The 17,133-nt window shown below is 46.2% G+C and overlaps 1 protein-coding gene and 1 long non-coding RNA gene across 4 annotated transcripts in view; one reads left to right on the forward strand and one right to left on the reverse strand.

Annotated features, from left to right (window-relative positions):
• LOC309332752 overlaps positions 1 to 17,133 on the forward strand; it is a 107,679-nt gene that overhangs the window by 65,714 nt on the left and 24,832 nt on the right. The gene's annotated exons all lie outside the window — the stretch shown is intronic.
• LOC309332700 (semaphorin-3F-like) overlaps positions 1 to 17,133 on the reverse strand; it is a 32,865-nt gene that overhangs the window by 924 nt on the left and 14,808 nt on the right. For 2 of the 3 annotated variants that reach the window (XM_081845824.1, XM_081845826.1), the window contains exons 9-17: positions 13,909 to 14,023; positions 12,833 to 12,902; positions 12,572 to 12,716; positions 12,075 to 12,297; positions 11,507 to 11,595; positions 11,371 to 11,412; positions 10,951 to 11,108; positions 9,129 to 9,196; positions 288 to 421 (exon numbers count right to left, since the gene is read on the reverse strand). In XM_081845824.1, the coding sequence (XP_081701950.1) occupies positions 288 to 421; positions 9,129 to 9,196; positions 10,951 to 11,108; positions 11,371 to 11,412; positions 11,507 to 11,595; positions 12,075 to 12,297; positions 12,572 to 12,716; positions 12,833 to 12,902; positions 13,909 to 14,023 (1,044 nt within the window). The remainder of the gene's footprint in view (positions 1 to 287; positions 422 to 9,128; positions 9,197 to 10,950; positions 11,109 to 11,370; positions 11,413 to 11,506; positions 11,596 to 12,074; positions 12,298 to 12,571; positions 12,717 to 12,832; positions 12,903 to 13,908; positions 14,024 to 17,133) is intronic. The other variant, XM_081845825.1, reaches the window with a different exon arrangement.

The following is a 17,133-nucleotide window of genomic DNA, read 5'->3' on the forward strand; positions in this document are numbered from 1 at the left end:
CAAAGGGAAGAAGAGAATGAGGTAACTGAAGGGATTTAAATTTTCTCTTTAGAAATTGCACTTTGTCCCCAAATTCATGCATCAGTTAGTGTAGCTGCAGTTTTTGTGAGATAAGTAAAAGCTGCTCCCAACATTCCTCTTATGTCAGAGATGCTATCAGACTGCTGTTTTGGTGTTTTTTTTTGAAGACAAATGTCAGTGTGACTACTCCCCCCCCCAAAAAAAAGTTTAACATCTCTGCAGTCCACACACTCATAGCTAAAGGCTATTCAGGATGAGGGACTTACCACCTTGCGCTTGTCAGAATTATGAGCTTGCATAAGCCACTTGATGGAGGCATGGGGAGATCGTGGTTCACACTCTAGGAATACACTTCCGCCTTCTAGTCCATATTGAATCTGCTCATGTAATTGTTGCTCTACTGTAAAAAAAAAAAAAAAAAAAAAAAGGTTGCAAATAAGTCCAGGATTTGTTGAGTGTTATAACCCCACTGTAATTCTGTATGTTCTGCAAATTTGTCTTGGTTAGCACAGAGGTTTGCTTTTCCAGAATTGTTGCTGCAGAAATAGTTAACTCAAGAACTCAGCAGTCATCGCCCAATCCCCCATGCCTACACCACATCTGTGTTGCCCAAAGCTTCATCTCTGTTCCCTGTAGCAAGAGATAGCAGTAGGAATTCCCCACAGCCTTGGAACTGGGCACCATGACTAAGTACAGCTACCTGCAGCACAGCCAGTTTTAGGCTACACCTACATTGAGTAGAATATAGGCAGTGCTCCTGGAAAGGCAGTAAAATGACAAGCATTACAGCTTAGCACACAACAGAGCACTTCTGCACCTGTGAGGGAGATGTGCAGACAGGGCCAAGTCCTGGTAAATCTTCAAAAGCAAAGCAGTGAGCTCAGTTAATGAGAGGCCCAAGCTTGTTCAATGGTTGGGAATATAAGTCGCAGGAGGGCCAATGCTTTTTTCTGCTAGACATTTTAAAAGTCAACATAATTTCATCCCAGTCTTGTTAGATGAGAGTGGTGTGGGTTCAGTTATCTAAAGCTGTAACAGCATGTTATGAACTATATTAAAAGCACTTCTGTCATTAGGAGCTATGGATCACACCAGTGATGCCTTACTGAACGCCTACAAGCAGCCCTCATTCTCCAGTGCTTCCAACAGATAGGAATGAGTTGTTCAAGAACCCACAAAAAAGACAAGCCAACGGTGCCTTTGATTTAGATCAGGCATGGGCAAACTCGGCCCTCCAGATGTTTGGGGACTACAACTCCCATCATCCTTAGCTAACAGGACCAGTGGCCAGGGATGATGGGAGTTGTAGTTCCAAAACATTTGGAGGGCCCAGTTTGCCTATGCCTGATTTAGATACATCGTAATAAGTCTTCCAATGGAGTAAAGCTGCCAACCACCTGGCAAGCAGTAAATACGTTGGGAGATCACACTTTGCTGAATCTGCAATAAATGTGACAGAGCTGAGCAGCCAAGTCAGACACTAGGAAAAGAGCTAGTGCTGGATTCTGGACCAAAGTGTAAGTAAGGCTCAAGTAGTATTACAAAAATTTAGGAGAGTCTGTCACAACTTCAGCAGAGGCTAATCATGGACAAAAAATACCCACCATATCTGTTTAAAAATGTGTTGCTTTGGATGGGGACATATCCTCAGCTGCAAAAATCACAAAAATTAAATAAAAAACATAAATTTGCTGCTTTCCTATTGGAGATCAGAAATGCAACGGAGACTAAATTTGCCCAGCTTCCTTTTAGTTAGACTCCATTTTGTATCCTGTATCTTCTGGGCCATCAAAAATACCTTTCATTCCCCTCTCCAACTTTTCTACTTTCTGAAGTGGAGGACAAGAGGAATGACAACCATTACCAATGATACCACACCTCACAACGCAGGAAGACTGCCAAAATTGGCAAATTAATGTAGAAAAGTCCAGGAACAGGGATGTACAGAGTTAGCTCTTAGGAAGTGTTCACTGCCAATTTGAGATAAGGGAACGCCTTCATTGTGGAACTGATGTAGCATCTTTTTAGTATACCCAAGATAAAACATTCTGCATCTGAATAGGCGTATGACAAAAACAAACACACTCTTGCAGCCAGAAGCAGCAATCAAGCAACACTTAGAAATTCCTGATCTCCAATAATTTAATAGAAGAATTTAACCTTCAGATAAGCTGAGAATAGCAAGAAGTACTAGCGCACACACCCTGCTTTGATAGCTGAGATTCCTGTGATCCTCAAACCTACCAAGCTTGAGATGATCCTGCAGTACAGTTGACAAAGCAGAAACTGGATGTTCACAATCTCACAGCCCCACTCAAGCACCAGCTAAGGCAGGAAAGTGAGCAAAGCTGGAAACACCACTTCAGCAAAACTCTGTATGATTACATCTTGACCGTCCTGATCTGGCTTAAAAGGTAGATTGCTTTGCCACAATTTGCATAAGATTTGGCCCAGGAGACTGTGCTAAAGGGGCAGGCTAGTGATAAAGAAAAATTCTCCAGGGAAGGTTCAAAACAACTTAAAAATAAATTAAGCTTTGCATACCATTTCTCCTGTTGATGAAACTGTCAGCCACTGAGTTAGCAACTAACACATCACAGCCAAATTCTCTCAGAGGTGGCCTAGAGGTGCAAAATCCCACACTACAAGAGGGATAGGGAACCTTTGGTCCTCTGGATGTTGCTGCACTACAACTCCCATCATCCCTGGCTCCCATTATTGGCTCTGCTGTCTGGGACTGATGGGGGTTCGAGTCCAACAACATTTGGAGGACCACAATTCCTCAATTCCTATTCCTTGAGAAGGCCTTGCCCATTGCGACAGTTTCCACACTACAAATGCAAAGTACACCAAAAATGACCACTGTATCTAAGGAAGGAGACTTGAGTCCATCAAAGCTTGTGCCATAAGAAAGTATTTCTCTTTAAGGTGCCACAAAACGTTTGTTGTCTTTGCTGAAACAGACTAAGACAGTTGTATTTCTGGAAACACGAACATGAAGACAGGCATCAGTCTGTCTCTCACTTGCATCTCACATTCTTCCACCAATGTTTTCACTCGGAGGCGGGCAATCATCGCAGGCAACAAGTGTGTGTTCTGCAGCAGTGTCTGCCTATGTTCCACCTGAGAACCTCAGCCATTCCCCTCTGTTGCCAACCAGAGCTGTGTGTGGCCTATAGCTTATTCTGCAACCTCTAAACTGGAAGACACTGTCCCATTGCTAGTGCTAAGTTTGTTTCAATTTCAGCCCCAATCTGTTTGTGTGTGAGGAGCAGGGGGCACCATCTTGTTCTTTGCATCAGGAACCAAAATGTCTTGGGCCAGCCTTAGACAAACTCCTTTGGGAAAAGTAAATAAATTTCAAGACTCTTCGTCAGAAGCTGCCACTGATAACAATAAGAAAGGAAATGACTTGGCAAGTGCTTCTACTCAGTTGGCAAGAGTAAGAGTAAGAAGGCCTTTAGTAAGAAGGCCTTGATAGTGTTAGCCCCATTCTCTTTTGTTGCCTCTAAAGTAGACTGTCTTTCCTTCTGCGATGATGTCCCTCAGGTACTGTATTCTTCATAAGCAGCAAAGCCCAAGAGCTGCATAGGTGTAAGCAATCTCACTAACCCCTGTCAAAAAAATTATAAACCCTCCCAGGCATCTTGGAACTAGACTGAACACAAGGAACTAGATATTAACACAAGGAATAATAACATAAGGAAGTGTGTAAGGGGGAAAGTATTTGCTGGTCAGAGGGCTGTTGTGCTCAGGTCCTTTGGGCTTCCCTTGGGCATCTGGTTGGCCACTATGAAAACAGGATGCTAGCTGCCCCATTGGCATGATGCAGCAGGCTCTCTTCACATTATTAAGCTCTTGGGAATAGAGGGTTGTTCACATGTCACATTAAACATAGGCACAAGCCGTATCTACACATGTACCAGTGTTCATGTGAAAAAGGGTGCGTGTGTGGATTTGTGCAACACAACTATTTACTTGTGGAATCACACCATGTATGCCCACTTGGCCACTTTGATCTGCAGAATTAGCACTGCCATAGGTGCCATATTTGCCATATTTGTACTTTTTTTTTGCAAACTGCTTAGAGGTTGGTGGTACATAAAGATTGTGTGTGTGTGTGTGTGTGTGTGTGTGCACGCGCGCTACATAGGAATACCACTTACTGTTGCTGAAATTCCCTGTGTCAAAGGTACTGACGATTTTGTGTTGAGCCCCAGACTATTGCTGATCAGTCTGAATCTGCTTCAGCAAAGCCCTGTGGACCCACCAGGCCACCCTCAAATCCTTAGGAGGATTTGTCTGGAGGGAAGGAGGCAGAGTACACCTAAGTAACAATGAGGTCACTAGGACAGAGCAGCATACAGTCCTAGTTGAACCCACCTCAGCAGAACACAGCACTGGAAGAGGTGCAGAAAAAGATAACCTCTGATGATCAAGGGGCTAAAGCATCATCACTACAAGCCTAAAGTGTCTGATAGCTTTGTGGCTTACAATGCAGGAGGACAACCAAGGGAACCACAGCAGAGGTTCATAAAATTATGCATGTTGTAGGTAGAGAGGTTTTTCTCCCTCTGTCATCACATTAGGCCACCCAATGGAATTCATGGGCAGCAGATCCCCAGACAGACAAAAAAAGAGCACTTTTTTCAACCAGCGCATCATTAGTTTATGAAATTCACTGCCACACAACAAGGTGAAGGCCATTGTCTAATCCTCCTTTAAAGTCATTTATGCCAAAGTCACAGAGGATGTAGCTCCATTCATGGCTATTAGCCATGAGGTCTATATGGAACACCCACTTTCAGAGGCTGAATTTCAACTACTGTGGGGCAAGCAGCGGAGCTGTGTTGGCATCATGCTCTGCTTGCCAGTTTGCCAGTTTGCCAGGAGCATCTGACTGGGATGCCAGACTTAGGCGGACCTTTGTTCTGAAGCAGCAGGGCTCTTCTTACACTTCTATAAGATTTCCATGGCCTCAAGGGTCTTTAACAAAGAAATTGAGCACAGTATTCAAAATAAACAATTAAAAAACAAGACTCTAAAAGGTTCTCCCATCTTTCACCTTTGTCACCAAAAGGATGAAACAGAAACACAGGTTTGGAGCACCTTGTAACTTTATTAGAGAGCAAGACTCTCTTTCAGAACCAGCACACACAACCCATCACAGGTGGCATTTCTTCTGGTAACTCGCAGGAGTTCTTGTGGGGCAACCCATCTTGCCATTGTGCAAGAATTACTCTTCCATTACAGGAGTATCATGCATAGGGGTAGTAATGCTTATGTCTCACAAGGGTGGGGAATCTTTTTCATTCCCCCATGGCCAACCTTCTGGAGGCTTGTTGGTTGGCAGTGCTGCCAACCAACTGCTGGTGGTTGGCAGTGACAGAAGCCAAAGGGGGTGGAGATGCTTACTTTTGCCAACGGGCTACATTCCACAAAAGACGAGATTTCTACCTCCACCCAACCTCTCTCTATACTTTATCTGAGCAAGCAAGAGTTCTCACACTCCAAGGACACATTCCCACCAGGCAAAAGCACAAAAGGGGTATCAAAAGTGGCCTGGGAAGACTCCTGAAGGCCAGGCAGAGATATCAGGAGGGCTTCGTGCCAACTTACACAAATGCTTCCCATGCATGGAGATCACATTGCTTGCCCATGCCACCTTTCCCTGCACAACCCCAGTGCTGGCTCTTAGCATTATCCCACTCCCCATTCCTAATTCACTAGAAGGTCATTGTGCTCCCCTTTTGAAGATCCTGGCACCCGTCTCCCCTGCACTAGTAAATCCTCCAATGGTCAATTCAGTTCATTTCCCACTCCCACAAATCTCTAATCTAGATCGTCCTCTGACACTCAATGTAGAGAAGAAATACCTTCAAATTTATCTTCTAAATCCTCATTATGTTTAACACAGCATATGCAATCCTCCCCTTCTAATTTGGAATTACATTACTTTTAGGGGAAAAGGAAGCTGCCTTTTACCAGGTCAGAATATTTATCCATCCAGCTCAGTATAGTACTCTGACTGGCCACAGCTCTCCAGGGTTTCAGCCAAGAGTCTTGCCCATCACTTGCTAAACCAACCCTTCTTTTAAAAAAAGCTGTAGATGCCAGGGATTGATTCTGACACCTTCTGTATTCATCTTATGTGCTATGGCCTCTTCATTCAGCAACAGAGCTGGCTTTTATAAAGCCAGGAGTTGCTGCAGCAGCCAAACCACACAGAGTTTTCTCTCAACCTTTATTACATTACCTTCCTTGCAGAAGCAGTGAATTTGTTTTTCTTTTGAGAGTGCTGAGCAGGCATGTCCTGGTCTGAGCAGCTGAGATAACCCTTTCCTCCTGTGGCAATTAGGAACTGAGCTTGCCTCTGCCTCTTGATCCCCAGAGGAGCCGGACTTCCCATTCCAGGCAGCCCTCCCGAGACTTGCCAAATTTTGTCAACATTTCATAGAATCATAGAATCATAGAATTATAGAGTTGGAAGAGACCACAAGGGCCATCGAGTCCAACCCCCTGCCAAGCAGGAAACACCATCAGAGCACTCCTGACATATGGTTGACAAGCCTCTGCTTAAAGACCTCCAAAGAAGGAGACTCCACCACACTCCTTGGCAGCAAATTCCACTGTCGAACAGCTCTTACTGTCAGGAAGTTCTTCCTAATGTTTAGGTGGAATCTTCTTTCTTGTAGTTTGGAACCATTGCTCCGTGTCCGCTTCTCTGGAGCAGCAGAAAACAACCTTTCTCCCTCCTCTATGTGACATCCTTTTATATATTTGAACATGGCTATCATATCACCCCTTAAGCTCCTCTTCTCCAGGCTAAACATGCCCAGCTCCCTCAGCCGTTCTTCATAAGGCATCGTTTCCAGGCCTTTGACCATTTTGGTTGCCCTCCTCTGGACACGTTCCAGTTTGTCAGTGTCCTTCTTGAACTGTCGTGCCCAGAACTGGACACAGTACTCCAGGTGAGGTCTGACCAGAGCAGAATACAGTGGCACTATTACTTCCCTTGATCTAGATGCTATACTCCTATTGATGCAGCCCAGAACAGCATTGGCTTTTTTAGCTGCCGCGTCACACTGTTGGCTCATGTCAAGTTTGTGGTCAACCAAGACTCCTAGATCCTTTTCACATGTACTGCTCTCAAGCCAGGTGTCACCCATCTTGTATTTGTGCCTCTCATTTTTTTTGCCCAAGTGCAATACTTTACATTTCTCCCTGTTAAAATTCATCTTGTTTGTTTTGGCCGAGTTCTCTAATCTGTCAAGGTCATTTTGAAGTGTGATCCTGTCCTCTGGGGTGTTAGCCACCCCTCCCAGTTTGGTGTCATCTGCAAATTTGATCAGGATGTCCTTGAGTCCATCATCCAAGTCGTTGATAAAGATGTTGAATAAGACCGGGCCCAAGACAGAACCCTGTGGCACCCCACTAGTCACTCTTCTCCAGGATGAAGAGGAACCATTGATGAGCACCCTTTGGGTTGGGTCAGTCAGCCAGTTACAAATCCACTGAGTGGTAGCATAGTCAAGACCGCATTTTACCAGCTTCTTTACAAGAATATCATGGGGCACCTTGTCAAATGCCTTGCTGAAATCAAGGTAGGCTACATCCACTGCGTTCCCTTCATCTACCAGGCTTGTAATTCTGTCAAAAAACGAGATCAGGTTAGTCTGACATGACTTATTTTTCAGAAATCCATGCTGACTATTGGTGATCACAGCATTCCTTTCTAGGTGCTCACAGACTGTTTGCTTAATGATCTGCTCCAGAATCTTCCCTGGTATTGATGTCAGACTGACTGGGCGGTATTTATTTGGGTCCTCTCTTTTCCCCTTTTTGAAAATAGGGACAACATTTGCCCTCCTCCAGTCTGCCGGGACTTCGCCTGTTCTCCAGGAATTCTCAAAGATGACTGCCAGTGGTTCTGAGATCACATCTGCCAGTTCTTTTAATACTCTTGGATGCAGTTCATCTGGCCCTGGAGACTTGAATACATCTAGACTAGCCAAGTATTCTTGTACTATCTCCTTAGTTATTCTGGGCTGTGTTTCCCCTGCTGAATCATTTGCTCCAAATTCTTCAGGTCGGGCATTGTTTTCTTTATCGGAGAAGACTGAGGCAAAGAAGGCATTGAGGAGTTCGGCCCTTTCTGTGTCCCCTGTTTGCATTTCACCATCTTCTCCTCTGAGTGACCCCACTGTTTTTTTGTTCTTCCTTTTGCTACGAACATACCCATAAAAGCCTTTTTTGTTGCTTTTAACCTCTCTAGCAAGCCTGAGTTCATTCTGTGCTTTAGCTTTTCTGACTTTGTGTCTACACGTGCTGGCTATTTGTTTGAATTCCTCTTTGGTGGTTTCCCCCCTTTTCCATTTTTTGTACACATCCTTTTTTAATCTTAACTCAGTTAAAAGTTCTTTAGATAGCCACCCTGGCTTCTTTAGGCACCTTCCATGTTTCCGTCTTATTGGTATTGCCTGAAGTTGTGCTTTTACTATCTCCCTCTTAACAAACTCCCAGCCATCATGAACTCCCTTTCCTTTTCGTATTACTGTCCATGGGATCTCACCCAGCACTTCACTAAGTTTTATGAAGTCGGCTTTCTTAAAGTCAAGAAATTGAGTCCTAGTATGCTTGGCTGCTCCTTTCCGCTGTATAGTAAACTTCAGAAGAGCATGATCACTCGCACCTAATGATCCTTCCACTTCTACCCCACTAACCAGGTCATCAACATTGGTTAGGACCAGATCTAAAATGGCTGTTCCTCTTGTTGCTTCTCTCACTTTCTGGACAATGAAGTTGTCTACAAGGCCAGTGAGGAATCTGTTTGACCTTATGCTCTTGGCTGAGTTTGACATCCAACAAATATCCGGGTAATTGAAGTCCCCCATTACTACTATCTCCCTTCCTTTTGCATGCTTGGCCATCTGTTCCAGGAAGGCATCATTTGTGTTAAGGGAAACGGCACATTTGTTGGCAAGCACTTCTTCACACAGCACACAGTTGGACTATGGACTATGGATCTCCATCAGCTTGGATGGCTTTAAAAAAGGATTAGACAAACTCTTGGAGAATAAGGCTGGGATGGTGCTGTGAAAACTTACCTTTGGCATTAAAGCCCCGGCACTGCCGCAAAGGGTCACCATGTTTGATGTCCTGACGGCGGCTCCTCCTAAATGAAAGGGAAGAGGTCAAACTCATTCCCTTTTCCAACCCAGGAGACTTCCTTTTGAGCAGCTAAAGGAAATTAGTAAACACCGACCAACCATAATCATGATGATAGGTAAAGGTAAAGGGACCCCTGACCATTAGGTCCAGTCGTGGCTAACTCTGGGGTTCATCTCGCTTTATTGGCCGAGGGAGCCAGCATACAGCTTCCAGGTCATGTGGCCAGCATGACTAAGCCGCTTCTGGTGAACCAGAGCAGCACACGGAAATGCCGTTTAATTTCCCGCCGGAGCGGTACCTATTTATTTACTTGCACTTTGACGTGCTTTCGAACTGCTAGGTTGGCAGGAGCAGGGACCGAGCAACGGGAGCTCACCCCGTCACAGGGATTCAAACCGCCGACCTTCTGATCGGCAAGTCCTAGGCTTTGTGGTTTAACCCACAGCACCACCCACGTCCCATGAATCATGGTGCTTATTATTTTTCTGTTTAACAGCCAGGGATGGAGCACCTGTGGCCCTCCAGATGCTGTTGCACTACAACTCCCATCACCCCTGACCATTGGCCATGCTGACGGGGGCTGCTGGGAGTTGGAGTCCAACAGCATCTGGAGGGCCACAGATGCCCCATCCCTGATTTAACCGACTCATCCTGCCTTCCTTCAGTTTAGTGCTTCAAGGCTGCTTCTATCTGAATAAAATAGTTTTCAGTCAAGTTTCCACATGCAGACCCTCCTCTTAGAACAAGCTGCCTTGCTCTCTGCCCTTTGTCCACACTGAAGGGACACACCACAGGCAAATAGGGCAAGGCGGGGAGGGGAGGAAAACTCACTATTGGTGGCAGCGGGGGGGCTGGGGAAGCCGCCTTGGAGCAGCCACCGCCCAGACCAATCTGAGAGTGGAGGAGAGAACCGCCAGGCTAGGGATGCTCCTGCCACAGCCACAGTCACACATTACAGTGGTACCTCTAGTTAAGAACTTAATTTGTTCTGGAGGTCCATTCTTAACCTGAAACTGTTCTTAACTGTTCTTAACCCACTTTAGCTAATGGGGCCTCCCATTGCCACCGCAAGATTTCTGTTCTCATCCTGAAGCAAAGTTCTTAACCCGAGGTACTATTTCTGGGTTAGTGGAGTCTGTAACCTGAAGCGTATGTAACCTGAAGCATCTGTAGCCCGAGGTACCACTGTACTTTTGCTCAGGGATCAGACCTGATGGTAGTAAATAGCCTTCATAGAAGTGGGCTTGGTGGAGCCGACTCTTTCCCTTTCCCTTGCCAGTGGTGTTTTTGGGTGCCTCTGCCAGAGCAAAGAGCAAGCCCTACCCCTGGAATGGAATTCACTCCAACAAGATATAGTGATGGTCACCGCCGACATGGATGGCTTTATTTATTTATTTATTTATATTTATTTTTTATTAAGGATTTTCTTGTTTTACAGAAGTGTAGTGCCTCGTATTTTTTTTTTTTTCCCTTCTTCTTCCATGTAACATGGATGGCTTTATAAGATGATTAGACAAATCCATAGAGTGGCTGCTAGCCTTGATGGCTACCTCCACTAGCAGAGGAAATATGTCTCTGAATTGCTGGGGTCCGGCTTGGGGGCTTCCCACAGGCACATGGTTGGCCATTGTGAGAACAGAACGCTCAACTCAATGGACCACTGGCCTGATCCAACCTCCAGGTTCGTCTTACATTCACGCTTCCCTCCCTCCTTCCCACGGCATTTGCCTTCCCAACTTAGCACTCTCAGGATGTTACCTTTTGGCTGTGTGGCTGTAGCGTGCGCAGCGCTGCCCATCCCAAGCACAATAGGGATCTCTGGCCAGGCAGCAATCGGCACAAGCTTCACCGTATTCGCGGCACCGATGGAGGCTCAGCTGGGAAACCCCCACGTCTGAGGAGGCGTACAGCTGTTGCTGCAGAGCAGAGAGGAGAGAGCAGCGGCTGAATGGGAACCTGGATTTCTCCTCTTGTTGCCAGACCACCCGCTTGCCTCCTACAAGACGAAGCTAAGGGTCCTGGTCTTCAGCCTCTGCGTAACAGCAGCAGAACCCTAACCTCATAGTTGAAGGACTAAGCCCACAAGGTCCTTCAGGTACCTGCACCCCTGTCAGAGCAGCAACCCAGAGTGCTCATCTCCTACTTTGCTCCTCAGCAACAGGTACCTCAACCACCTACCCGTTTAGAGGATATCCACAGGGTCTTCACAGGCGCTGGAGCCTGTAGGGCAAAAAGAGGAGAGGCCATACTTGAGAAGGGCAGAGACAGCAGCAGTGTTAGGGCAGCAACGATAGGGAGCCACGTATTCACTCACCCTGAACACTTCCACCTCCTCCAGGGTCAGCTCTTCCAAGTTGCCCTGTTCCTTCGGCAGCACAATCACCTTCTGCACTGTGCCCTGGTCTGGAGGAAGAAGACCCAGACATCTTCCTTCAGAAGCTATGGAGGACATTTTACTCCAGTGCTTCAAAGAGCTGAACTGGTTGCTTGTGAACAGTATTTAGGGACAACTTCAAAGGTATTTGTGTTTACCTTCAAAACCCTACACTAGGGATGGGGAATCTGTGTAGCTCTTTAGATGTTGTGGGATTGCAACTCCCCTCAGCCCCAAGCAGCACGGTAAGGGATGATGGGAGTTGTAGTCTGAGAACATCTGGAGAGTCACAGTTTTCCCATTCAGCCGGGGAAATTAAGAAAAAGAAAAGTCACTCAGGTCACAGCTGGGAATTCAATGGTATTAAATATGCACTTGAAGGTGAGTTTTCTAGGTGACTTCCACCACAGCCTGACTGATGGGGGCGGTGGGGGAGGCTGAAGAGTGACAATGTCAGAAAGCATCCCTAGCTAAGCACTCTCCAGCAACTCTAGCACCCATTACTTACCTGTCCCAAGAAAGAGAACCTCGTAGCGCCCGTCCACTGCATCCACTAGGTCCACGGCCAAGGTGGTGAAGCTGTAAGGCACATTGGTCCTCACAAGCAGGGGGCGGCGCTGCAGTGGGTAAACAGCATTGTACATCAGAGGGTGGGCACGCACAAACGTCACCAGCTCGTCCGAAAATTCGCGTGTGGAGCGGAGTCCTGGGGTGAAGGTTCCTCCTGGGCACTGAGAAAGAGAACCAGGTGGTAGAATCAGAGTCTTGGCCAGGGTGGGAGGAACTGTAGGGGTCCAGCTTTCCCCACCCTACCCTGCTAATCTTCTTTGTACCCATAATGCAAAGGAAACACACAATTGAGTGTAAAGCAGGCGAGGGGGTAAATATAAGGAAGAAATTGCAAGGAGCTTAGGGGAAATGGAAGGAGAAAAGGGAGGCAGACAGGGAAATCCAGGTGCTGAGGGGACTAACACATTAGGAGAGGGAGATGCCTTGGTGACTCACAGCTCCAGGGCGAGGGTAGGGCACCCGTCCCGTGTAAGGGCCCCACTGGTAGTTGTGTCCCTCCTTATGGGCAAAGGGCCCATTGAAGACTGTGCGAATGTCGGCCATGGAGTAAACGCAGACCGCAGAGCCACGGAACACGGACCTGGGGAAGGGAGAAGGGAGAAAGGGGCATGCCCCTGTGTGAGGCCCAAGGCCTGCTGAGCAGGCTAAGCCCCAACACTGAAGCCCAGCTGTCCCCACCACGGGGTGCTCACTCACCCCAATGAGGAGAACACCCCGTAGAGCAGAGGGTGCTTCTCATCCTGAGTTGGCAGCAGGAAAACATCACCTGGAAGAGGGAAACAAAGAGGCAGAGCTTCTTGAGGGAGGTGGGTAGGTTGTGCATGCAAGATTGCCAGTCCCCATCTGGTCTATGGCCAACCCCCTGCATCAGGCGTGACAACTTGAATAAAATATTTGGGGTGGGGTGGGGTGGGAGGTAAGCTCTGCCCTGCATAATCAATCACAAGAAGCACACACACCATTTGAATGGCAATGCTCATCAACTTTAGGGGGCAGCCCCCTTAAATATTTTCTGGGGGAGCCAAATAGACCTCAGCCCCTAGAAGTTGGTGCCTATGCCTTGCATGCATCTCCCAATAACATCTGTGCTGTGGCTTAGGGGGACATACTGAAGCAAATGGCAGCAAACAAATGGCACGGCAAGGGGTTGGATTAGATGATCCCCAGATCCCTTCCAACTGTCGAATTCTATGATTCTATGAACACATGGAAATCCAAGGGTTCCTTCCAAAGGGTCATAAGAATGGATCAAGTCCAGAGAAATAGGTTGATTACATCAGAGATGGGATTGATGGGAGTTGGGAATCCACAGGATCCCCATCCTTGGCTACACAGTGAATTTAGGGAGATCTACAAATGGCCAAATGAAGAAAAACATTTTTCATCCCAATGGCCACTGGAATACACAGGGCTGGGATCTTCCACCTTGACCTGGAATGCTAAGAACAACAAGCATCTTGGCAGATGTCTTTTGGAATGGCCTCAAGAACCCCTTGAAGTTGGCAGAGCCAAGATATTTCAATGGCCACTCTCTGGTTACGCCTGGCTTTAAGTCATTCAAGCTAATTCTTTCTCCAGAGCTTAGGGTGCAATTCTGTCTCCTGTGCCTCAACCCTCTTACAGTCACCTGCACACACAGAGACAATCACTAAGCCTCAGGTTTCTGCACCAAGGGTGGAACCTGAAATCCTTATGGCCTTAACCTCCCCCCTGCCAGCATAAATCATTTCTGCCCCGCCAAAACAAAATCCCTCTCCAAAACAGCAGCTCACGGAGCTCATCAAAGAAAGTCTCCACGCCGTCCTCTCCAATCACCGAGCAGACAAGCCGAGCTTTAAGGAAAGTCGTCCACTTGTTCACCAAAGAGCGCTGCCCTCCATCATCATTCTGAAAAGGGAAATGTACACGGGTCTGTCAGCTAATCCCTACAGTGGCCAAAGTGAATCACATGCTTGGTCTCTGAGTGCACAGCTTTTCTTGCAGAAATAGACAGCATGTAGAGCCCAGTCTGGATTAGGATATTGGGGGGGGGGCTTTAGTTCTCCCCCGCCACCAGTATGCTCCCATTCCAGAAAAGAGGGTGATGTACTTGCAATCTGCATTGGGTCAGGGGGAAGCTTTCATTCACCCCTGAAGAACAATAGATCCAGCAGCCACCTCTGGGCTGGAAGATGGAGAAAGCCATTATTTGTACTGGGACCTCTTGCCTTAACACCAGCATGCAAGCAAGAATCAGAAAGCTTTAAAAAAATTAGAACATGGAGGGCATGGAATAGGAAATGGTAGGAAAGTTTTATCACAGAGGAGCAGAGAAAGCCAAACAGAGACCCTAGGATTTGGAGATCTAAGAGCAGCAGGAGACTCTTAGTTGATTCAATTAGGGGGTGGATCAAAATTCTCTAACCCACGGACGGGCAGGCTTCAGGCTTGAAATATTTAACTGTATCTTTTTTTTTAACCAAAACATCAAGGTCCACCCATCAGAGCAGTGTGCAAAATAGTGGCTGGTGGGTGGGTGGGTGGGGGGACACAGAAATAAGGAACCTCTGAAACCTTTGCTGATCTACTGCAAATCAGCCAGAGATCTATCAACACAGCTTGGTCTTTCTGTCTACCCCTGCTCTAACTCTTTTTCAGCAATAGCACTGTTACCCATAGAGAAGACAGTTGGGTGAGCACTAATTTCCAGAGGAGAGCTCTTCACAATCAACTTTAATTGTGCGACCTGAATTTGCTGGTATCTGAAGTGGCACCATTTGAATATCTACACAGTTAAAAGAATCAGGAACTAGGGTGGACCTTGGAAAGTGAAGGACTCTCCTTCCTTGGAGGTTTTTAAACAGAGGTTGGGTGGGCATCTGTCAGGGATTCTTCAGTTGCGATTCCTGCATTGCAGGGGGGTGGACTAGATTGTCCTTGGTCCCAACAATTCTATGGTGCTATAAATATATGGCCCCACCACCCACTCACAGCACACTCTGGAAAAACTTAGAGGTTACAAAAAGAAAGCACATGGGTCTGGCCCACTTTTCTTTGAACCATACCTTGATTATTGATTATTGAAAAATAAGGAAGAAAAGTTTAAAAATAAAAATGAACTGGCCAAAGGGACAAGAGTAAGTAAAAGGGATGCCAGGAAACCGGGAATTAAGTTCACATGTGGTGGGGGTATAAATACGTACAATTTTGGGGGCAAAGGGTGTTTAAGGAGATAACAGAAATCACTGGGTAAAAGAAGACCAAAAGTCCAAAGGTAGCATTATTATCAATTTACGACGGGGTGGAAAGTTCGCAGGCTATGAAGGAGTTGCTCACAAATTTATTGACAGCTGCCCAAGTCATTATAGCTAGGAAGTGGAAGGGGCAAGGTGAATATAAAATGGAAGAATGGGATAAAGAGGTGTGGGATAAATTTATTAATGATTTATTTATTTATGATAAATTAACATGTTCTATTAAGGTAAGACGGGGAATATGCAAAAGAAATGATTTTGAGGAGATATGGAAGGGGTTTGTAGAATTTTTACTGTTAAAATGGAAAGGGGTCAAACCATCGCAAGAGAGGTGTTGAAATTTTGGGATGTTGGATAGCTACAATGGAATGGTCTTGTGGGTGGGGTGCACATTTTTATTCTTTATTTATTATTATTACTTTGTCAAAATAAAAAATAAAAATATTTTTTAAAAAACAGAAAGGATTTTGGGTAATCTGTTCAGGCATCCTTTATTATGTGCTGCTGGGCAAATCATTAGGCTAAGTAAAACAGGTTCCCCCCACACTGGGTAGGGTTCTGTACTTAATGTAATTGAGAGCATTTCAGACCTGAACAACAGTTTGAACTCTCATGAATGTTCCATAACTCAGAATGTAGTGGCTCTTCCCTAATCACATGACAGGGTATCAATGGCCATGTGTTCAGTTGTCAGGGAAATTTAAAATATTAATCACACACAATCTACCAGGAAGTTCCCTGCACAAGCCACAATGAAAGGATGAGGGAATCTGGGCTCTTTTCCAAGCTCCCATGAATTTCAATAGGGATTTTGCAAGAAAACATTTGAGTTGGTTGTGGTCACAACCTGTGCACAACGAAGACCAGAATGGCTGTGCATATACCTATACCTTCCACAGGCTCGCTGTGGTGCACAGTTGTGCCGCAACTGGCACAGGACCAGTGTGCTTGCTTGTGTGTCTGCATCTCTGTGTGCTTGTGGGAATGCAGAGAGATAGGCACAGAGTAATGTGGAAGTGGGGAGGGCTCCTGTTCAGGGTTCCTGCCCTCCAATAGTGCTCTCTTCCACAACACACCATCACCCAACAACAACAGACACCGAGTGTTCATTGGGCTGCTAGCTTTTCTGTGTTGGTTTCTTCATTGCCGCACAAACACATGCCCGGCCAAAGATAGCTTGCACTTCTCTAAACTCTGAGGTTCTCCCAAGCATGCTGACACCTCCCTTTTATTCCTCAGTTTCCTAATTTGGTGCTGTAATCCTGCTGACACTCAGTAGCAGAGTTCACTAGCTGGAACAGACCAATGAAAGTTCTAGTCCATTATCCTGTTCCTTGGGGAGTTTACAAACAAGGCATCCCATTAGATTTCCCCAACAGCAGCATCTGCCATACTCTGAATTCCTATAGTACAGTAAAGCATTGTCCGGTTATTAAATGAAACACACTGTATGGTAGTCAACTAATACATCCTGTAAGTCAGTGTTTCCCAACCTTGGGCCTCCAGCTGTTTTTGAACTACAATTCCCATCATCCCTGACCACTGGTCTTGCTAGCTAGGGATGATGGGAGTTGTAGTCCAAAAACAGCTGGAGGCCCAAGGTTGGGAAACACTGCTGTAAGTGTGTGGATTACCACTTGCACAACAGGACTCCCTCCCCATCTCTTCCCCGTACACGTGCCCCAAAATTTGCTCCAGGGGGGTTGGAGGAACCCTAGAAGAAATTTAGATGTATTCAAAAGTAAGATGGGGGGAAGTCCCATT

Source organism: Podarcis erhardii, assembly GCF_964252035.2.
Source record: "Podarcis erhardii genome assembly, chromosome: 17".
Lineage (NCBI taxonomy): Eukaryota > Metazoa > Chordata > Lepidosauria > Squamata > Lacertidae > Podarcis > Podarcis erhardii.